At 47.3% G+C, this 23,557-nt stretch overlaps 1 protein-coding gene and 1 non-coding gene across 2 annotated transcripts in view; both read right to left on the reverse strand.

Annotated features, from left to right (window-relative positions):
• Window positions 1-13,318: 13,318 nt before the first annotated feature.
• The window catches only part of Abcc2 (ATP binding cassette subfamily C member 2), a 74,937-nt gene continuing 64,698 nt past the window's right edge, over window positions 13,319-23,557 (reverse strand). The window contains exons 27-32 of the mRNA XM_059253748.1: window positions 22,822-22,923; window positions 22,129-22,272; window positions 20,497-20,655; window positions 17,728-17,894; window positions 15,152-15,346; window positions 13,319-14,226 (exon numbers count right to left, since the gene is read on the reverse strand). Coding sequence (XP_059109731.1) covers window positions 14,097-14,226; window positions 15,152-15,346; window positions 17,728-17,894; window positions 20,497-20,655; window positions 22,129-22,272; window positions 22,822-22,923 — 897 coding nt within the window. The 3' untranslated portion in view covers window positions 13,319-14,096. The remainder of the gene's footprint in view (window positions 14,227-15,151; window positions 15,347-17,727; window positions 17,895-20,496; window positions 20,656-22,128; window positions 22,273-22,821; window positions 22,924-23,557) is intronic.
• LOC131902870 (U6 spliceosomal RNA) lies at window positions 21,538-21,644 on the reverse strand. The gene has a single exon (XR_009377150.1). It is a non-coding gene; the product is annotated as a U6 spliceosomal RNA (small nuclear RNA).

Consider the following 23,557-nt stretch of genomic DNA (forward strand, 5'->3'; position numbering starts at 1 on the left):
GGACATATGTGACATCACATCCCCTCCCCAGAGATTCAGAGACCATCAAAGAAGTGGGAGCAGGAAGATTGTAAGAGCCAGAGATCAGGGAAGGCTGGAGTTAAACTCCTAGACATGCCAGGAAAAATGCCTTCGTGAGAAGACCAAGGCAGTCAACGTTCTGGCATGGAGTGGGAAGCCTTTCACAAGCCCCCACTGCTCACTGAGGAGCTATGGACAGTGACACCCGGGAGAAGGAGTCTGTTTTCCTGAAGGTTGTGGCTCTGGGTAGGTTGATCACACTCCAGTGGATGGCCCCGACCTCATGAGTATACGGACAGCACAAACACAGCTCAGGTGTAGGGGGTTCCCAAATGAAGGGGTCGGCAGGCAAATAGGTTACAGAAGCCGGACATAAGGAGGTAGTCATAACAACTGGTGGTTGTAGTGAGTCTTTCTTGTCGGACTTTCTTGGACTGCCAACCCTCAAATAATGACACAGAAACTTATTAATTATGAAAGCTCGGCCTTTAGCTTAGGCTTGTCCCACTACCTCTTAGAACTGAAATTAACCTGTTTTTATTAATCTGTGTTCTACCACTTGCCTTTTACCTCTCCTTCATTCTGTACATCCAACTTCCTCTGTGTCTCACTGGCATCTCTCTGAGTGCCCAGATTCATCTCTAGTTCCTCTCTCTCCCCGGAAGTCCTGCCTAGTCTCTCCTGCCTAGCTATTGATCATTCAGCTTTTTATTAAACCAATCAGAAGGTGCCTTAGGCAGAGACACATCTTTACAGTCTACAAAAAGATTATCCCACAACAGGTGGTTATAATAACCTTTTGAAACAAAGGTAGGTTTGCAAGATGGTCCTAACAACTTTTGGAAACAGAAGACCTGGCTGCTGTTTGCTGGAACAGGAGGTACAGAACCATTTGTAGTTAAGATTACAGGTGGGCACAGCTCAATCCTTAAGACACAGACTTAATCATAAACAGGAACGAGTCTAGTTTGTCTTTACTCTAAGATGGTTTTCCCGCCTAAGATGGAGGCAGGTGTTTGAGCACTTGCTGACAACAAATCACCGTGAATTCTGTGTCTTAAAACACATCAGAATTTCAAATCAAGGACTCTTTCTTTGTGGTCCCCAGGGGAGGGTGCCCCCTTACCTTTTCTGACTTTGTTCCTCAGCTTGGCCCCTCTTCCTTTCACTTTAAAGCGAAAGTTGTAGTGTCTTCATGAGTCTCTCAGCATCCTCTTCATACCCACTTCTTTTTGTTCTGAATTCCTGGCTCCTTTTGAGTAACCCAGGCCTCACGCGCTTGGCAAAGGCTCCACTACTGAGCCACAACCCTAGCCACCAGGCTCTCCTATAAAGATGCTCTGATTACACTGGGCACACCTGAATAACCCAGGATCTACTCTTCCACCCCCAAACCCTTAATTACAATGGCAAAAACCCTTTTTTGTAATGGAATGTGACCTATTGTCAGGTTCAATAGTTTTGATTGTGAACATCTCTATCAGAATATTTTTGAGGCAAATCACCATTTCAATGATGGAAATAAGCCCAAAAACCTTTTCTACAAAGATCTAGAGAGTACATATTTTAGGGAATGAAGGCCACAAACTCTGTTCTGACTTAACTCTGCATTGCAACATGGGTAATACAAAAATAAAGGAACAGAGCTGTGCTCCAAAAAACAAATAAAAATAAAACTACAGAAGCAAGCCAGGGTAGACCCTTGAGTTATACCCCACTCCCACGAAAACAAGAAAGAGTCTGGTGACATTTTATGAAGGAAAAGGAAAAACAGACCAGCTGTAATTGGTTTACAATTAAGAATTACTTTAATCCCAGCACTCGGGAGGCAGAGGCAGGTGGATCTCTGAGTTTGAGGCCAGCCTGGGCTACAGAGTGAGTTCCAGGAAAGGCACAAAGCTACACAGAGAAACCCTGTCTCGAAACCCCTCCCCCCCCCAAAAAAAAAAAAAGATTTAGTGAACATGTTAGAGAGATACTGTGGGGTAGGGATCGGGTCCTAAGGAACCAGACCATAATTTACCTGCAGATGAGCATGAACAAAGGCAGCAGGCAGGCAACAGTGTTAGTGCCAAGCCAGGAAAGAACCTGTGGTCAGAGCTAATCCTTTGGAAGACTCAGCAATCCCTTCATGATGCCAGCCAACGTGGAGTTTCCCAGAGAAGAACAGTGTGCATTTCTTCCCTGAGCAGAAAGTAAATGTCCCAAAGATGGCTGCTCCAACAGAGGGAAGCCAGGGAACAGGGGAGATGAATGTGAATACATGGTGCTGTGTATCAGGCATAAAATCATCTGGATATTGAGGTGAGCTCCATCCAGCCAACCACCACTATAGGAAGCAAAGCCTTGATTGTTAAGAGTTGAAGAAGGAGGGGCTAGGGAAATGGCTCAGCAGTGAAAGGCACTTACTGCTCTTGCAGAGGATCCAGGCTCAGTTCCCAGCACCCTGTGGTGGCTCACAACTGGTAACTCCAATTCTAGGGGATCTGACGCCCCCTTCTGACTAGAGCACACCACAGGACACACTTGGTACACATACATATGTACACGCAAAACACTCATACCTGTACAATCAATCAATCAATCAATCAATAAAACCAGATACTTTACAGGAAAAAAAAAACAGTTAAAAAAAAAAAAGTTGAGGGAGCTAAAGAGATGGCTCAGGGTTTAAGAGCACTGGCTGGTCTTCCAGAGGTCCTGAGTTCAATTCCTAGCAACCACATGGTGGCTCACAACCATCTATAATAGGATCTGATGCCCTCTTCTGGCCTTCAGGTATATATACAGAGCACTCATACATAAAATGTAAGTAAATAAAATTTTAAAAAGAAAAAAAAAAAAGAGTTGAACAGGCAGGGAGTGGTGGTGCACACCTTTTATCCCAGCACTTGGGAGGCAAAGGCAGGAAGATCTCTGTGAGTTCAAGGTCAGCCTGGTCTGCAGAGTGAGTTCTAAAGACTCTGTCTGGGAAAAAAAAATACACACACACCCCAGGCTGTTTTCCAAAAAGTAAAGGTTCAAATGAGCCTAAAGTAATTTTTATTTTCTTTTTAAAGGTCTATTTTTATGCTTATTTTACCTAAATGAGATACTGCCTAGTGTACATTCTTTTATCTCACCTTTTCTACCTCTTCTCTAAGTGGTTCTTTTTTTCTCTATAAGAATTAAACTCTATAGCATAACAATTACTTACATAGGAAGTAAAAAGAAAGGGTATGATAATGGAATAAATCAGACAACCAGGGGCCCACAGCAGGGAGCAGGTGAAGGACACCCACCGGCCCACCTGGTGCTGCTTGGCTTGGGTAGGTAGAAGCCAACCAGAGGCTTGCCTGGTGCCTTGCAGTGTTGGGCAGGCAGGCACCATCATGATGAGCAAGGATATGGTGGTGAAATGAGAGAGAGAAGGGGAATGGTGCCTGTGTTGTGGAGAGAGGCTGATCCAAAAAGGCAAAGGCAGGAACTGATGTGGGTGGCATGGTTGCCACCCGGGCCCATGGTGATGTCAGGACCCAGGCTGCTGCCAAGGGCCATGTCTGGGTCCATGGCCCTATTGCAGTCAGGGTGATTCCTGTTACCACCAAAGGCCGTGCAGGTGCCCGGAGTCTGGGCTGACACCTGAGGCCATGTTGGTGTCTGAGGGTCATGCTGCCACTGGGGTGATACAGATCTGAGTGGCCTGCACTGCCACCCAGAGCCATGGTGACATCTAGGCCTGGGCCGCTGCTGAAGGCCGTGTCTAGGTTTGTGATACCGCCAAAGCCAGGGGCTGTGTTAATGTCCATGGCCCATGTTGCCACCAAAAGCCATACATCCAGAGGTTGGGCTGCCACCTATGGTCATGTTGGTGTCCAAGGCCGTGTCGCTGCTGGGGCCATGCCAATCTTAGTGGCCTGTGCTGCCACCGGGGCCATAAGTGATGTACAGGCTCAAGCTGCTGCCGAGGGCCATGTCTGGGTCTGTGGTTCTGCTGCAGCGAGGGTCTGTGTTGGTGTCTGTTGCCAGTATTGCTACAGGGGCCCGTGTAAATGATGCATGTTGAAATCTAAGGGCCGTGCTGAGCTGGCCAAGCCCTTGGGCTGGCCCTCAGAGAGCTGTCCCACCCTACACAGGAGAGCTTGCCCCAGTGACCCAGGCTCTAATGGGAGAGCTCTCCCCCTCTCAGGAGAGCAGGCCCCACTCTTTTTTGGGTAAAAAGGACCAGTGAAAGAATACCCTGGCCCTGAGACCAAAGCCAATGAAATACACCCTGCCCCTAACCAACTCAAGAATTGAAATCCACCCAATCACAGAGCATGAAAACCAACCAATTCATGAGTATGAAACTAACCAATCCTTGAGCATGAAATCCAACCAATCTCTGAGCTTGTCCCAAACTTAGGAATTGAGATCCTACCAAACCCCACCCTGAAAGTCTCCACTTTGGAAAGCTTCACCCCTAAGACATCCTATATAAGCCCTGTACCTGATCAGTTTGGGGCTGCTCCTTTTCCACCCTGGCAGAAGCAGTCACTCTCCTAGATTCATCCCTCCCAATAAATCTCCAGTGAGGTTTGTTGTAAGGACAGAGTAGAGCAGAGATGTAACAACTTTCCAAGCAGAACTGTAACAGCCCTCACAGAACTGCTACATTTCTGTGGGGAAACTCCCTTAGCAGATCAGAACTTGAACAATTTTCACCAGAGCAGAGCAGAGCTGTAACACTGGCTGGGGAAACTTTCCCTTGCTGGGGCAGAATTGTTACACTCTGGGGAAGCTGAGTAGAGCTATAACATTTCTCTGGAGCAGAGCTGTAACAATTTTGCTGGGGAACCTTCCTCTGCCGGAGCAGAGTTGTTACACTTGGATTAGGGAAATCTTTCCCAGATCAAGGACTGTAACATTTTGCTGGAGAAAAAAATCCCACCGGAACAGAGATGTAACACTTCTGTTGGGATACCTTTCCCTTCAGAAATGCAGGTATTCCTTGGCTTCCGACTGTCAGGTAACCTTTCCCTTCAGAGCTGTAACACATTTGGTGCTGACAAACCGGGATAGATTCCCTTGGTGCCTGTGCTCCCCCATGTGGTCTGAGCCACACTGGGACCCCATCCCTTACCTCCAGTCCATCTGCAATGAACTCACCTTCAGGCTCACCGATTGCTCAGCATCCCATCCACCAGCAGCAATTAGATGAGTTTCCCTTTTGGTCAGGGTAAACATTTCCCTGAGTCTGAGGAAGTGACCATTGAGTGTCTGGCACCCCCTAGTACTCTTGGAAGCAGATGTACCCCTAGCCACAGTCTCTAAGGCTACAGCTGGCCCTCTTCACCTGACCCCATCCCCCACCCTTGGAACTTTAATCCAGCTGTTTCCTTAGGCTCACCTGGGTTATTGTGCCCCTTCCTGCCCTCTTCTTTCGTCTTCCCCCTGGAGCTGCCTCTAAGCCTGTAAGTCCTTTAGGCCCTCATGGCTTTAGTGACCCCATTCCCGAACCCTTTCCTGTGGATGAGACCCCTCCTCCTAGAGCTCCGTCTTCCTTCTTATCTTCTCGACTCTATGAAAGTCCTGTTACCAGGCACCCAGTCTCTCCACTGGCTTAGCCAGGCTGATCCCCTGACTCCCGTTGAGTGTGGTGATGACCCGCTGAATGGCTTGATCCTCATTTGGTCCTCCCTGAGTCCTGGGGATGCCGTGACTACAGGCAACAGTGACATTTTCCTTTGCCTCTCTCACCCATGGGAATGGTGTCTTCCATACCCTCCATTCCCCCCTGGGATGCCTCTTAGAAAACCTCCAGCCTCTACACCTAGCACCCAACTTGAAGGGCCCTAAACTTGTTTGCTTTTGCAATAAAATTTGGCCTTAATACCCCTTAGATAATCAATCCAAAGGGCCACCTAATGGCACCTTAGATCCTAATATTATTTGGGACCTTTACAAATACTGTGAGTGATCCGGGAAATGATAAGAGAGTCCCCATTCCCTATTTCTTTTTTTCTCCACTGCAAGCCCTGTTTGTTTTTGTCTGGTCTACACACACACACACACACACACACACACACACACACACATGCACGCATTCACTATGTGAATACCCTGTCTTCTAGGTTACCATTGATGGGTCTGTAAGTTTGTTGTCAAGTGGGCACCAAGAGCTGGAGCGAGCAAGATGGAGAGAAAGCAAAGGAGTAGGCCAGCTGCAGCCAGCACACACACACCCTGCACACACACAACCTGCACTCACACAACCTGCACACACCCTACACATACCCTACACACACACACCCTGCACACACCCTGCACACACTCTTCCCTGGCTGGTGCATCTCTCAGCTCCCTCCCACAGTGTCCTCTGTCTGTAGCTAGGGCTTAAACTCCTCCTAGCTGTGAGGCCCAAACCAGATGATTCTTCCACTATTTTCAGTCACACTAACAAGCCTTCCCCTCATCAGCTCCAACTCACAGTCCCTCTCGTCCTCTCCAGCCTCTCTGGTTTCCCTTTCTCCCTTCTCACAGACAGGCTGACCACCCAGTCATGGCTTAGGCATTCCCTCAACCAGGACCCTGAACTGAATTACAGTATCCCAGGGGGCATCCTTGCTAGGGATCAGTTTGTAACTTGCCTCCTGGCTGGTCTTCACAAGGCCACCCTTAAAGCAGTAAATTATGAAAAGGTCCAAGAGGTCATCCAGGAAAGACATGAAAACCCATCTCAATTCCTCAACTGACTCACAACACCAAAATCCATTTCTAAAACACCTGTTCCTATGATTGCTTTCTCTATGATCACACTAGAGATTATTGTTGGTGCCGGCCAGAAACTTATGGAGGCTGTCCTTATTGGTCGTGTAGGAGACATAACACATATTCAGGATGGCACGCTGCCTTTTATGAAGAATGGGGAATCTTTTATATCCTAATGAAGGCCCCATAGCACCCCAGATGGGAGACAGGAGTCATTGGTAGATTTTACTATAGCATTTTCACAGCTGCCTATCAGGCACACTCAAAATACAAAGGGTACATCCCACTCTGGACCCCAGGTATGGCCACAGTAGAAGTGGTCCAAAGTTCCTTGAGGGCTCTTACATCCCCAGTATCACCCCTTTTTGGTGATATTGATCCCACTTCCCTGTCATATCATCTCTTGTTTTAGACCTTAACCTCTGTGTATCAGCTATTGAATAACGCCCTGCCTGACCACTTTGGGGAGTGCCGGTTGTGTGTCCCTCCAGAGTCAAACTCACAACACCATTGTGGCCTCAGCCATTGTCTTACTAGATTCTCTCACCGCACTGCTTGTTAATTGCGCTGAACCAAAATCCACTACCACCCCTTAGCTCTCTCACATCTTTCTTCACTATCACAGACTGCTTTAATGCCTCAGGAGCATACCTTGTGGACACCCTGAATTCCACAGACTGCAATAATTCCACAACCCTTAGTACTACCACCCAGCCCCTGTGTCCAGACACTCACAATGCCTCAATTCTCTGTGGCGCTCAAGTTTATCGCTGCCTACCTGCTAGGTGGTCTGGGACTTGTGCTCTGGTGTTCCTTTTTCCTAAATTAGGAGTGGTACCCAGTGAAGAACCCTTGCCAGTTCCCGTCACTAGGCTCATAGCGGCACGACATGACAAACAAGCAATGCGGTCGTACCCTCTCTAGCAGCCCTGGGCATAACTGCTGGTGTCGCCACTGGAACAGCAGGACTACCTCCCTAGCTATTTACCATTGGCTTGCCTCGAAATTCCTCCAGGATTGCCAGTGCGTAGCTAAACTAACCTTACCCTTCAGGGTCAAATAGACTTGCTGGTCACGGTAGCACTACAAAATCGGAGAGGATTAGACCCGCTAACAGCAGAGAACGGTGGTCTTTGTCTCTTCCTTGGGGAGGAATGTTGTTCTATGTCAACCAATCAGGTGTAGTGAAAGACAAGATCCAACAACTCCAGATGGATCTTCAAAAACAGAAACAAGGCCGGGCGGTGGTGGCGCACGCCTTTAATCCCAGCACTCGGGAGGCAGAGCCAGGTGGATCTCTGTGAGTTCGAGGCCAGCCTGGGCTACCAAGTGAGTCCCAGGAAAGGCGCAAAGCTACACAGAGAAACCCTGTCTCGAAAAACCAAAAAAAAAAAAAAAACAGAAACAGCTTGACACCTCTGGCCAGTGGATCACTGATAGCCAGATCTGGAACTGGATGCTACCCTTCTTCTCCCCTCTTCTTTTCTTTTTCCTAGTCTTACTAATTGCCCCCTGCCTCACAAACTTCCTTTCTAGATTTCCTCAACAACAGACCCAACCAGACTTTTAAGCAGTTATGATTACAGGATTACCAGCCCCTAGCTAAGGAGCCAGAGACCTGCAGCACCCGATTACATCCTGACAACAAAGATCAGGATTGCCCCAAGTGTGGTGGTATTGTGTTCCCCGAAATATTGTGCACCCTAATAAACTTATCTGGGGTCAGAGACAGAACAGCCACAATATTAAACATAGAGGATAGGCAGTGGAGAAACACGCCTTTAATCCCAGCACTTGGGAGGCACAGCTAGGCAGAAATCCATGTGTTCAAGGATACAGCCAAGCATGGTGACTCATGCCTTTAACCCCAGGGAGTGATGGTAGAAGGCAGAAAGATATATAAGGCATGAGGACCAGGAACTAGAAGCATTTGGCCTGGTTAAGCATTTGGCCTGGTTAAGCATTCAGGCTTTTGAGCAGCAGTTCAGCTGAGACCCATTCTGGATGAGGACTCAGAGGCCTCCAGTCTGAGGAAACAAGACCAGCTGAGGATCCGGCGAGGTGAGGTAGCTGTGGCTTGTTCTGTTCTCTGATCTTCCAGTTCACCCCAATAACTGGCTCAGGTTTGATTTTATTAATAAGAACTTTTAAGATTCCTGCTACACCCAAGAACCTCGATGTCCCCATTCAACAGGAAGTAGTTCAATGATAACACCGCCCCTTCCAACCCCCAACCTTTCCCTTCCAAGCTTGGCTTCTGACCACCAGGACACCTTTCCCTTCAGAGCTGTAACACTTATACCTTCACCGTGGAACAGCCGGTTCCACCCCTTGCCTGAGGGGTGTGGTCTCAGCGGCCTGGACTGACCAACTCAGTTACCACCCATGCACATATCCAGAGCTCTGAGTTGGCCCTCCCTACCATCTACCCCATCTATGACCTACCTGCTAGAGCATGTGAAGGGCCTGATCCTGTGAAACCATAGCCACGGCATCTCCATGACTCGGCAACAGCAGGATATCTGAGAGGAGTTCTGATGAGGGTCCAGTACTGACAGTGTACCAGAAGCCAGCGGCCTTGAGCCAGACCAACAACTCATTACACAATGAGCATTCGAAAATAAGTTGTTTGGACAAAAGGTATACTGGGTGACACACCGCAGCTCCCACACCGCAGCTCCCACACCGCAGCTCCCACACCACAGCTCCCACACCACAGCTCCCACACCGCAGCTCCCACACTGCAGCTCCCACCCTGCAGCTCCCACCCTGCAGCTCCCACCCTGCAGTTCCTACCCTGCAGCTCCCACACCACAGCTCCCACACCGCAGCTCCCACACCACAGCTCCCACCCTGCAGCTCCCACCCTGCAGCTCCCACCCTGCAGTTCCTACCCTGCAGCTCCCACACCACAGCTCCCACACCGCAGCTCCCACCCTGCAGTTCCTACCCTGCAGCTACCACACCGCAGCTCCCACCGTGCAGCTCCCACACTGCAGCTCCCACCCTGCAGCTCCCACCCTGCAACTCCCACACCGCAGCTCCCACCCTGCAGCTCCCACACCACAGCTCCCACCCTGCAGCTCCCACCCTGCAGCTCCCACACCGCAGCTCCCACACCGCAGCTCCCACACCGCAGCTCCCACACCGCAGCTCCCACACCGCAGCTCCCACCCTGCAGCTCCCCGCAGCTCCCACCCCGCAGCTCCCACCCCGCAGCTCCCACCCCGCAGCTTCCACCCTGCAGCTCCCACCCTGCAGCTCTCACCGTGCAGCTCCCACCCCGCAGCTCCCACCCCGCAGCTCCCACACCGCAGCTCCCACCCTGTAGCTCCCACCCCGCAGCTCCCACCCTGCAACTCCCACACCGCAGCTCCCACCCTGCAGAGCTCCCACACCACAGCTCCCACCCTGCAGCTCCCACCCTGCAGAGCTCCCACACCACAGCTCCCACACCGCAGCTTCCACCCTGCAGCTCCCACCCTGCAGCTCCCACACCACAGCTCCCACCCTGCAGCTCCCACCCTGCAGCTCCCACACTGCAGCTCCCACCCTGCAGCTCCCACAGCCACTAAGATGAATGAAGAGGCGATGGAGAGGCGGGAAAGATGGAGGATGAAGTGGATTTCTGTTTGTTTTTTAATTAGTATTTTTTTTTTTATTTTCCTTTTGGGAGGATGCTACAAGGGTGAAGGGTAGAAACAGAGGAACTGGGAGGTGAGTGGGGTCAGGGTATATGATGTGAAATTCCTAAAGAATCAATAAAAAATTATGTTAAAAAGAAGAAAATGGAATAATTCTTACATTTGATTTTCTGAAAAAATTGTATAGTCTTTTTCTTATGTCACTTTCAGAGCAGGCAGGGGCAAGACTCTACCTTCCCCAGGCCACTCCCCAGCAGCTCCTGATGGTGGAAACTCACAGGGCTAGGATGCAATACAAAACCAGGATTTGTAAGTCCCAGGCTCAACTGTACACAGCAAAATCGGGAAGGATAGATTTGAAAGTGAAAAACAATAGCTTAATAATGGCCTGGGCTGCTTCATTTGGAGACACAATGATTCCCAGCACACAGAACAATCCCCAAGGACACGGGAGGAGGCCAAAGATCCCTGGAGACAATGGTGGCATTTTGGAGGGATTTCTAGTCCTTAATACTTATCTAAAATTGTTCCAGAAATAAATTTGCTGAAATAAAACTTGCAGAGGAATATTAACTGATGACACAACAGAACTGAATATGTCTTTAAATAAAATAGTTTTATTTATATTAAATTGCTTTAAAATGCCAGACATTTACTAGATGCTAAATAAACAGAACAGGTTGTTGGTCTAAGTCTCTGCTGATAAGAATGCAAGGTTCAGCTTGGGCTGTTTGTGAAGTAAATGGGGACCTGCTAGGACTCTCCTCTTCCATCTGCAATGCTTTGTTCTGGTGCATGTCTTGGTTTGGGCAGTTAGCTCTCAGCAGGTATAAACTGTTACTCTGGTTTCCAAAGTTCCCCTTGCTTCTCCAAATGCTGTGTGCCTGGAAACTTGTTTAAAGACGCAAGCGAGAGAACTGTATTTGTTTAGAATGTGCTTGGGAAGAAAACAAGGACTTTTTAAAAAATTACAGAACAAGAAAGTTCTATTTCTTAAAATTCCAGCGATGAGATAAAAAATGGTGCAAACTGATCATCTGGTAGTGAGAACGAAACTGAGCGGAGGAAGAGAGAAGATGGAGATAATGGTTGTAGTGATAAGGGAGCAACAGAGTCTGGTTGTGGAGGGGGCGGGGCTCGGGGCACAAAGGAGCAAATGTGATAGCAGAGATACAACCTAGCTCTGACAGAGCTTTAGAGGTACAGCACTATATTAACCAATCCTCAAATGCCATTCCTCTGCTGAAAAAAAAAAAGAGGGATGTATCTCATGCAAGGCACATCAAATTTAACTAGGAATGCTCTTTCTGGGGTACATAAGACAATGGGTACAGTTGATAGAGTCTTTGATTCATACATACTAATTTGCAGCTATAGGAGCTACATTTTGAGTAAGTTGTTAACATTTCAAAAGTTAGCTTTGAAAGCTAGCTGCTAATTATGAACTATTTATAACGTACCCCAGCTGTTTGATAGCTACACAACTTTGCTGATCACCATTCATGTACTGGAAACCTGTACAGTGTTAGCTAATCAGAGCTACTTTTAGAGGGTAGGGGAGAGCTGTGATTTGGATAAAAGATGCAATTGGTAACTGCCAGAGCAAGGAGATGGAGGCTACTTTAGCTTTATACCCTTCCTCTGAGAACCTGACTAAACAGTGATGTGCTGGATAGATGAAAGTCTTCATAATTACATCCTCAATCAGAAGAAGACAATGCTCCTCCAAGGTGGCACAAAAAGGCATCTTGAGGTTGAGACAAAGGCAGGCAGACTTCCAAAAAGAAAGCTTAAGTCTACTTCTGTTGCTAATACAGGCTGCCAGCTAAGAGATAAAGCCAAGATAAACCCATACAGACTCCTCTGATAAACTTGAGTCTTGAAACTACTCTTGAGCTGGCCACATAGAATCCAGATGCCACCAACAGCAACAGAAGCACATGCCCATCTCCACCTTATCATTGAAGCAGGGACTCTCCTTGAGATGTGTAAATCGCAAACCAGGGCTTATATATGACTGTGATCTGAAGCTGCCTGAATTGCTTGGTTTGGACTCTTAGTGGAGAATTTAGTCCCAAGAGGTCTGGGGGATATCTCAGGTGGCTGGCAGAAGCCTTCAAAATTTTTCTTAGGAAGAATTTGGGTTTAACTCCAACCTCAAAGAACATTCCCAGATCAAATCATAAAGGAGATAAGAAGTTCACAGCAAAAATTCAGAAGACATACAAAAAATAAGACATCAAAAATAAAAAAAAAATAGTACATGGGAGCAGGGGAGCTGGAGAGACAGCACCATGGTCAAGAACATTTGCTGCTCTTGCAGAGGACTTAGGTTCGATTCCAGCACCCACATGGTGGCTCACAGCTGTCTGTGACTCCAGGGGCTCTGGAGCCCTCTTCCAGCTTCTGATGCACATGGTCCACATACATGCATGCAGGCAAAACATTCATATGATACAATAACATAAATAAATCTTTTAAAAATGAAAAATCAATAAGTAAAAATAAACATTAAAAACAATAGATGAGAAAGAATCCAGATATTGAAATAATGAGATACAACATTTTAAAAACTATATAATAAATCTGAATGCCCCTCCAAGAAACACAGAGATATTGCCCCTCCACAGAAGCCAGGGACATACACAGTGACCCCAAAATGAAGTCTTAGTTGTACTTACTGTTTAAACTGGAACTGCTCAGGATGGACATGTAAACATTGCACAACCCCCATTTCCAAACTAGGCTTTAGAGAAACACACACAGCATCCCAGGATGCTCAGAGCACTAGTGTTAATAATAGAGAAGGAGAAACCCTGGACATAAGCCTACCACTCACCAGTACGTAAGTAGATTAAGTACGATCTAGTCACTACACAATGCTGTCCTGCCAAAGAGCAATTAAAGTGGAGGCACCTCACATGTGCATTAATGCAGACAAACTGCAAATGTATTGTTGAACAAAGGTATAGCCATATGATTGATACATGCAGTAGGAGACCATTTACATCGGGATAGACAGCATACATTTCTCAAACATACAGAGGTGGTAAAAGTTAAAACAACAGGCAAACAAATTATGAAATTTAGGATAACAGTTATTTCTGGGATTGGGGGTAGCAAGAAATTCTAAGGAAGGCAGAGCAATGAGGGTTCTTCTTTTTAAGATGTGTATACCCGTGTTTGTATGTGTAGGAAATGTGTGTGTTGAGGCCAGAGTTCAACCTCAAGTGTTGTTTCTTTGGTGCTGTCCACCTGCTTTTTTTGAGACAGGGTCTCTTCCTGACCTGGAATTTTCCAAGCAGGCGATGCTGGCTGGCCACTGAGCCCCAGGATCTGCCTATCTCTGGCTCTCCGGCACTAGTATTATAACCATGTGCCACCATGCCCACTTAAAAAAAATGAATCTGGGGCTCAAACTCTGGTCCTCATGCTTTCAAGGCAACGCTCTGAGCCATCTCCCTAGCTCAGCTGAGGATTTTCTAAGGTACCTGATAATATTATTTAAGTATCCATTTATGATACTCTTAAATGTGTATTTTTACATGGGAGGCTGAGACCAGAGATTGCTTAGCCTAAGAATTTGAGGCCAACCTGAGCAACTGCAACAAAATATGTATCTTTGCACCCATGACACAGTCACAAAACCCACAAGTAAATAAGGAGGCTCCTTCTCATAGTTCTCCAGCTGTGAACCAGCCGCTAGAGCTCTGTGTTGTTCACATTCTCAATGCCGGCTTCCTTGGCCATGGAATAAAAGGGACCCGTTCTGGACAGCAGTTCTTCAGGACTGCCGTACTCCACAATCTTCCCACTGTCGAGGACCATTATCCTGGAACGGGAGAAAGACAAGCTTTAGAGGGTGGTGTCTCAAAGCTCACCATCTGTAAGAACAGCCAGGACTGAGTCCAGTCAGCTTGGGCAGTGAGCACGGGCCGAGATGACTCCGTGTCTAAGCCTGGATGGAAGGGGCTGATGGAGTAGAACGTGTGTGTGTGTGTGTGTGTGTGTGTGTGTGTGTGTGTGTGTGTGTTACAAAGTGCGTGCTGTTGAAGGTGCTGGGTTAAAGGGGCTCCTTCCTCTCCAAACAGTTCCAAGTGCCTGAGCAGGAACAGCTGAGGCTGTGGTGGTTAGGACGGCCCATGCCCACATCTGCCACGTGTGATCTTCGCGTACTCAGTCAATAGAGTTCACTACTTTATCCTTACCCCGTTCGCTCCTGTTAGCTTGATGTGCGGTTTTGGCTCAAAGTATTAAAACCGCAAGGCTCCAAACGACACTGCTAAGGCCCTGCTGTGAAGTGCCTCTGGGCTTCCGGCTGACACTGTAACTGTTGCCCTGGACTAGGCTCTGTCCCCACACTAAATTGTCACTGTCCATGATGGTGTCCAGCCTGTCTGCAATGGGCAATGGTGAGGTCCACCCCCACCCCCACCACCCCCACCCCCCCGCGCACACACACACACTTGTCACTGTCCACGATGGTGTGCAGCCTGTGGGCAATGGTCAGTGGTGATGTGCACACCCCCACCACACACACACACACACACACACACACACACACACACACACTCACTTGTCACTGTCCATGATGGTGTGCAGCCTGTGGGCAATGATGAGGTCCACCCCACCACACACACACACACACACACACACACACACACACACACACACACTCGTCACTGTCCATGATGGTGTGCAGCCTGTGGGCAATGGTGAGGTTCCCCCACACCCCCCCCCCCCACACACACACTCACTTGTCACTGTCCATGATGGTGTGCAGCCTGTGGGCAATGGTGATGACGGTGCAGTCAGAGAACTCATTGCGGATGGTCGTCTGAATAAGGCTGTCTGTCCCTAAATCCACCGCAGCTGTGGCCTCGTCCAGGATCAGGATTTTGGATTTCCGCAGCACAGCCCTGCCCAGGCACAGGAGCTGCCTCTGCCCTATGCTGCAGCCGACAGAAGAAGTCACACATAAGCCCGGAAAACTAGGGGAAAGCCTGTGGCTAGGGCTCAGTTTCATGACCCAGATCAGTTTTCCAAACCTACCATTGGTCACTGTTAAAGTCAATGTTTTTCAAACTTCCTCAGTTAGAAAATTTACCAAAGAATCTTGAAAAAAAGTTTGTGTCTGGGTCTCCCTTTACACAGATTGGGGAAGGGCCTAGAGTTGTACATTTTTAATAAGCACTCCAGATAATGTTCATGCTGAAGCAAATTTTAAAAACATTGGCCCAGAAACAGTGCTTTGTATTTGGCCATCGAGATAACGACAATTGCAACCCAACATGAATGCCCCCGAGTTTACTACAGCAGTGTGTGGCCTGACGCTGCTGATACAGGGTGGCTTTGCAGAAGGATGCCCCAGTGGCATTTATCTGTGGCCTTAGCAAATGCATTCATTATTTTAATGTGTAATTCTAGTTTCAAGGCTAATTATTTGTTCAAGGCTTTCTGCCTTGATTAGAGACAAAGCCATCTAATGAGCCTGGTGTCTTGGTGTGAGATGCAATGTATGTGGAATTCAAATATACTTGTAAAATGCAAATAGCTTTAATTTGGTAAAAGCTGATAATGAAAGCTGGACCTCTTACTTACATAAAGGAGCTTTGGGAAATGATGTGAAGGAAAAGTTTGGGAATCTGCTAATTACTCTTCCCTGCTGTGGTCATTAGGGATTGTACTAAACAGGGGGTAGCTAGACTAATGTTCTGTAATTCTCTGTAAGAAAATTTCTGCAGGAGATGAGAAGTCACCCAAGATGAACTTCCAGTATTTGTAATGTAAGCTCAGGCACAGTGCAGAATTACTAACTTAGCTGGCAGCGGACTTGTGCCTAGGTCAGCCCTGCTTTACAGTGACAGGGATGACTCCAGCCTCACCTGCTCTCTTGTGGCCCTCTACCAAAGGTCGGTCACCACAGGTAGTGAAGCTGTTTGTTCCCCCCTAACCTATGTCAGTTCAGTTCCCTAAACCCATCTGAAACACAGGTCTGAATCAAAGCACTAGGAACGCCAGTGAAGTCAGTCTGCACAGACAAGAGAAGGGACGTCACCGTCACATCCTGCCACAGTGTCTCTCTGGCCCTCTGCAATGTTGACAGCATGGCCATTTACTACCCCCCCCCCCCCGTTGTTTCCTGTGCTCGGAGGCCAGGGCTGTATCTGTGTTGTTTGCCTCTGTGTCCCCGTCCTGGCACACAGTAGGTGTTAATATGTATGTATTGACGGCATATTTGAATGGTCTTTTACATCAGGCTAAACAGCAATTTGAGCCTTGCTGGCTCCTGTGCCTGTTGCCAAGGGAAAGCAAGGTGGATGACATTCAGTACCAAACCATGTAAGTGCCCCCGTGGGTGAAGTCACCTTAGTCCTGGGTTCAGTTGGTCTGGGGGACAGTTTGGACACCAGGACTTAAGTTCCCTGGGTGACTTCCTCAGTCTAGTTAGAAACTGGGGCTCTAAGCAGGCTTCTCAAGTTGCAGCATGCACACAAAGCCACCTGGGAATCTTGCTAAAATGTAGGTTCAGATTAGTAGGCATAGGGTCTGGGGTTCTGTGTTCATATGAAGCTCCTAGGTTCATCCAGAGCATCCAGCCCATTGTTTGAGTTACTGAGTTTCCCTTCCTGTGTTTACCTGCTACTGGTCTGTGTCCTGACTTCCACTCCTGAGGAACCTGGGTCAGAGCAAGAACTGTCCACGAGCAGCAGGCTTTGTCTAAGAGCTGACATTCAGGATGTGAAGGGAAACCCCAAACTCATAGGGAGAATGCCAGAACCCACATTAATGGACCAGAAGTGAAGTGTCAGGATATTAAAAATGTATTTTAAGGTTATAAGTATAAACTCAGAGTCACTGTATCAATTCCAGGTGTTTCCACAATGCTCAAGGGCTTTTCCAGCGGTAAATCTCATCCACGCACCTTTTATATTGGAAGTTCTCAAACTGGGATGCCTTCCATAGCCTGTGGGGATCTTCATGGCCCTGCATCCAGTCTGTGCTTCATAACAGATAGACCAGACTCTGGCTGGACCAGGGAGCTGGCTACTGCTGCTGAGACTGTGAGACTCTGCGTTTGATGATTCTCCACAATAATGGCACTTGTAAGCTCACGTGATATAATGCCACATGAAGGGCACATTTAATAACAAAGGCTTGCAAGTGTTTCTAAGCACTTTTACAGCTGTTGTATCATAGTTTTACACATTAGGAATTAGACCTATACAGTGTAAATCCCATAATGCCAGACCATAGCTAATACAGGAACACGAAGAACAGTTCCTTCACATCCTCTCACTGCCTGTGGAAGAAGTAGGTTACAAGACATTACCTCAGATTGTCACCACCCTCTGCCACTTCATGGTACAACCCAAGTTGTAGGCCTTCTACAAAGGATTTGAGATGAGCCAGTTCCAGGGCCTTCCAAATCTCCTCATCTGAGTACTTGTTGAAAGGGTCTAGATTCATCCTCAGACTCCCAGAGAACAGGATGGGGTCCTGCAAGTCAAAGAATGGGGAGCTGTCAGCGCTGATGTCAGCAAAGGACTCAGTCATCCTTTGTGGCTAGAAGAAGTGCTCTGAGAGAACTCTAGGCAGGAGGCCGGTTCATGACTGAACTCCTCTAAACCCCCTGAAGCCCTGGAGTATCTGCATCTAGGGAGCTAAGCACAGAGGTAACAGGAGTCCTTGGTTTGCTCCTGCTCTGGTCCCTTCTGGGACCTTCCTGTAGACATCCAGATTTGCTACTGTATCTCTTTAGGAGATGAGGAGAACATCCCTTACTGAAACAAAAACTCTTGGCTTACAGATAGACTAGGAAGACAGAAGAAGAGATGGTGTAGTCGTCCGAGAAGATCTTACATTTTGAAGAGGACAAAGAAGAGAATGTACCGAACCAAGGAAACATGGGGGCTGAAGAGAGGTCTCATGCTCAAGTATGAGGACTTGGGTTTGTATCTCCAGCATCCAATAGAAAGTTGAGTGTGGGGGTTGGAGAGATGGCTCAGCAGTTAAGAGCATTGACTGCGCTGGGCAGCGGTGGCGCACGCCTTTAATCCCAGAACTCATAGGCAGAGCCAGGCAGATCTCTGTGAGTTCGAGGCCAGCCTGGTCTACAGAGCAGAATCCAGGACCGGCACCAAAACTACACAGAGAAACCCTGTCTTGAAAAAAACAAAAACAAAAAAAGAGCATTGGCTGCTCTTGCTCTTCCAGAGGTCCTGAGTTCAAATCCCAGCAACCACATGGTGGCTCACAACCATCTATAATGGGATCTGATGCCCTCTTCTGGCGTGAAGTTGATAGAGCACTCATATACATTAAATAAATCTTTAAAAAAAAAAAAAAGCTGAGTGTGGCATCCTGAGCCTATGTGCTGGAGGGAGAGAGGAGCAGAGACTAGAGAATATCTGGAGTTACTGACCACTGTCCTAGCCAAAAATACTCATCTCCAGAGACTGGAGAGGTGGCTCTGTGGTTAAAACACTTGCTGCCCTTGCAGAGGACCTGTGTGCAGTTCCCAGTGCCCACAAGGCTGCTTACAACTGCCCTTAACTGTCCAGAGGATCTGGCACCCTCTTCTGGCCTCTGAGAGCAGCACACTTACATACATGCAGGCAAAATACTCATAACACATAAAATAAAAATAAAGACAACTGCTGTGGGATGTTCTGTATGGCAAATGTGTTGCTCTGATTGGTTAGTAAATAAAACACTGATTGGCCAGTAGCCAGGCAGGAGGAAGTATAGGAGGGACTAACAGAGAGGAGAACTCTGGGAAGTAGAAGGGTGGGTCAGAGAGACTGCCAGCCTCCGCCATGACAAGCAGCATGTGAAGATGCCGGTAAGCCACGAGCCACGTGGCAAGGTATAGATGTATAGAAATGGATTAATTTAAAATGTAAGAACTAGATAGCTAGAAGCCTGAGCCATTAGGCCAAACAGTTTAAACAATATAAGAGTCTCTGTGTTTACTTGGTTGGGTCTGAGCGGCTGTGGGACTGGTGGGTGAGAGAGATTTGTCTTGACTGTGGGCCAGGCAGGAAAACTCTAGCTACAGACAACAACCAAAAACTCCAAAACATTCAGGTTCCATGGAAGACCCTGTCTCAATGGAATGAGAGAGAGTGTTACCAAAGAGACCCTGTCTCAATGGAGTGAGAGAGAGTGTTATGTAAGAGGGCATGTGACTGAAGGGGGCATCTGATGACACACATTGGTCAACGTCAGACAAACAAATCCTCCACAGACCCTCAGCCACAGTGCAGACAGGAGCAATGGTTCCACACCTCCTGAGAGCGGAGAGGCCTCCAAGGCAATCCTTACTTTGGTAGGGTCCATAGAGCAAGCCAAAGGGAGGTCTTTCTTGCTGATACAATAAATGTTCCGCTTGCTGGCAGAAAGCTGCAGCAAATTCCCTCCTCTATCTTTTAGTCACATCAAATGGGGAATATAAAGCTTAATGGCTTCAAGCTTCAGCAGCAAAATTGCTACTACTAATTGCAAAGGTCTCAGCAAACCATGATGGGCTCCGGAAGCGCCAAATAATCATCTGCTCTATTTGACTGCTGTGGCGTTGCTGCCACCTACTGGTCAATCCCAGCAGCCACACGTTACGCACAAATTCCAGAGCTCTTCTAAAAGCAGTGATCTGGGGAACGAGTCTGGAATCCCGGTGCAAAGGTGGGTCTTGAGAGTCAACTTGATAGGGTCTAGAACCATCTGGGGACAGGCCCCCGGGCATGTTTGCCAGGGAGTATCTAGACGGGGTAAACTGAGACGGGAAGACACCTTAAACACCAGCCGCAGTATTCCACGAGGCGGGGTCTTAAACGGAGGAGAAAGGGAAAGCATAGCGGAGCGCCAGCACTCATCTCTACCTGGTGAGTGCAGACGCAGTGTACCAGGGTCCACTCACGCTGCCATCCTGCCCAGCACGACGGAGCACGCCCCATCTCAAACCCAAATCACCCTTCCTCCTGTAAGTCGCTTCTTGTCAGGTACAATGACAAGCGAAGTGACTAATGGGACTGCCGGGTTGTGTTGTTAATTCATGTCAGTGCTTCTCTACCGTGTGTGCCGGAGTAAGTTCTGGGCTAACCTGGGGAATGATGGTCAGTTTTCCTCTAAGGTCGTGCAGTCCAATAGAAGCAATATCCACTCCATCCACGATGATCTGGCCACCTGCAGACTCTAAGATTCTGAAGAGGCAGTTTGTGAGGGACGACTTCCCAGCTCCGGTCCTGCCCACCACACCGATCTGTGAATAGAGTTCATTTACATCTAGTTCACATGCAACTCTTGGAGGGAAAAAATTAGCCTGTACAGTCACAATGTGATAGTCACAGGTGATTAAAAAAAACAACTTATATCAAACATTTTAGTTTGGTTGAGAGGAAAAATTTTCCCAGATTTCAGAAAACAGTGGCTCTCCCGCTCCCTCCTCAGCGGCTGTGGTCTGAAAACAGTGACTGGTAGAAATGGACGAGACCTCTCAGCTGTTATTACAATTAATCTTGGCAATTACACATTTATTCCTTTTTAAAAAATTTTTTAGTTTAAAAAGTAGAGGGAAAGGGACCTTTGGGGTGACTCAGTAGGTAAAGGCATTTGCTGCTAAGTCAGATGACCTGAGTCCAATCCCTGGACCCGCATGATGGAACAAGTTATCCTCCACTCTTTACATAGGACATGGGCACTCACACTCATCACATACATAAGTAAAAATGTACTAATTTACATTTTTATTACTTCTTTTATTTTTTGAAATATAATATAATTACATCATCTCTCCTTTCCTTTCTTCCCTCCAAACCCTCCCATATACCATTTCTTGCTCTTTCTCAAATCCATTGCCTTTTTCATTAATTGTTACATGCATATGTATATACAGATATACATATGCATATGAATCTATATACATCTATATATATATATATATATATATATACACACACACACACACACACACACACACACACACACACATATGTTCCTAAATACAAGCTGCTCTGTCTGTATAATGTCACTCGTGTGTGTATATTTTCCGAGCTGACCATTTGGTACTGGATAACCCTTTGGTGTGCTCTTCCCTGGGGAAGACCTCTTCCCATTCTCAGCGTTCCTTAGCAGCCTGTAGTTCAAAACCATGGAATACATCACAGATTTTTGTGTCCTCCCTGCTCAGGGGCCATGCTAATCTCCTCTGTGCTGCTCCAAGTTTAGTGTATGTGCTGCTGAAGGGAGAACTTGGTTGATTTGTTTTGTTTTTTAGGAGAAAGAAGGAAAAGCTTGTCACCAGGTGAGAAACCTGGTCCTCAGCCTGCTTGCCTAGATTGGTTGATTGGTGGATTGATTTGCCTACCTCAGACCCCAAACCTTGGAGGACAAGACCTCTACAGGACGGTACCCCACTTCACAGCCCAGAAGAAACACAAGGTCATTTCCTTCCTAGGGACACTATGATTCTCAACAGTTCCCCCTCCAAGCCTGACGCTCTCCCATCTCTTTCTTGAGTTCTTCACACACATGATCTCCTCACAGGGTGGGCTAGCAGGGAGGCAGGATCCAGCCCTCTGGCTGTATTCCTTACATGTTCCCAGACTACAGTAAGTATCCTAATCCTCTCCCTGCACCCAAATGACGGAGACCTTGTGTCCTCCTTCCGTGCCAGACATTCTCTGGTTACAAGGCCTCACAGCCAGAACTGTCTCCAGAACTCTTTATCACCCACCTTCTCGGTGCTCTTGATGTGGCAAGTGATCCCTCTCAGGACCAGATCCAGCTCAGGCCGATATCGGACTTGATAGTTGTTAAACTGGATCTCACCTTTGCTGGGCCAGTCTGCTGGAGGCCTCTTATCTGTCACCCAGGGTGCCTAGCAAGGCAAAAGGATGAGGAATGATGGGCACGGTAGTAACTCAGCCAACACTCCCATGACAGCAGGGTAGCAGGCCCTTAACTGAGTGAGCTGGGCTTTTTTCTTCCAGAGGGTTTCTAACTTGAGTCAATAAAGAAATGCTATCCTACAAGGTGGCTCTATGGATTTCCAGAATGACACCACCATTTATTAAACCATCTCCTAGTCTTAAGTTTGAGGAAATTAAGTCCTTTGAGTTAGAGCAAGGGAGACTTAGACATGATGGGGCTGGAGAGATGGTGCAGAGGTTAAGGGCACTGACTCCTCATCCAGAGGTCCTGAGTTCAACTCTCAGCACCCACATGGTGGCTCACCACCATCTGTAATCTGATGCCCTCTTCTGGCCTGTAGGGTTACATGCAGACAGAGCACTGTATACATAGTAAATTATCTTTAAAAAAAAAAAAAAAGGAACATGATTAACCTACTCAAGATAGTTTTTTAAAAACGAAGATGTCCTCTCAAAAGGATTTCATGGACCTCCTCCTGAGTTTCACCAATTCTCACCTCACTTTCCACATGAATGTATTCATTTATTCGCTCAACAGCCACAATGTTGGTCTCTGCTTCTGACGTCATCCTTACCAGCCAGTTCAGGGTTTGTGTGATCTATAGAAGAAAAGAAAATTATACCAAACACACACACACACACACACACACACACACACACACACACACACACACACAAAACAAAAACAATAAAAAAAAAACCAAAAACCTCAGGCTCAGAAACCAGCTCAATTAATTAGTTGTAGCACAAGGTTAACGGAGTGGTTACTTTCGATTCAGGACTGATAGTATAAAAACATAATTCTTATTTAATTCTTATTTTCTTAGCCAAGAAATAAGACCAGTGCACTGGTTGAATGAATGGGTAACAATTGGATGCTTAACTGTGTGGTGCTTACATGAAGGGCAACATGGACTTTGAATAGTTCACGGCAAAGCTCAGGTTGAAGAGGCTGGCTCTGGCGAAGTGGAACCAGAACTCAGGTCTCCTGCCTGCAAACCTAACGCTATTTGTGGAATTGTTGTATGTGGCACTCTACAAATGGCAGATACCCTGAGAAAAGACTCAGGGCATTAACAGACTTTCAAAAAAGCTGCCTTCTCTCCCTGATCTCACTCACTCTCAGCCATCAAGGTGGGATAGCCATATGGACCCTTATCCTCCTTTACACAAACAAACTCTGGATGTTTCCCAGCTACCATACAAATGTATCCAACCACTAATAAAGATTTG

This window comes from Peromyscus eremicus, chromosome 1, assembly GCF_949786415.1.
Source record: "Peromyscus eremicus chromosome 1, PerEre_H2_v1, whole genome shotgun sequence".
NCBI classification, from domain to species: domain Eukaryota; kingdom Metazoa; phylum Chordata; class Mammalia; order Rodentia; family Cricetidae; genus Peromyscus; species Peromyscus eremicus.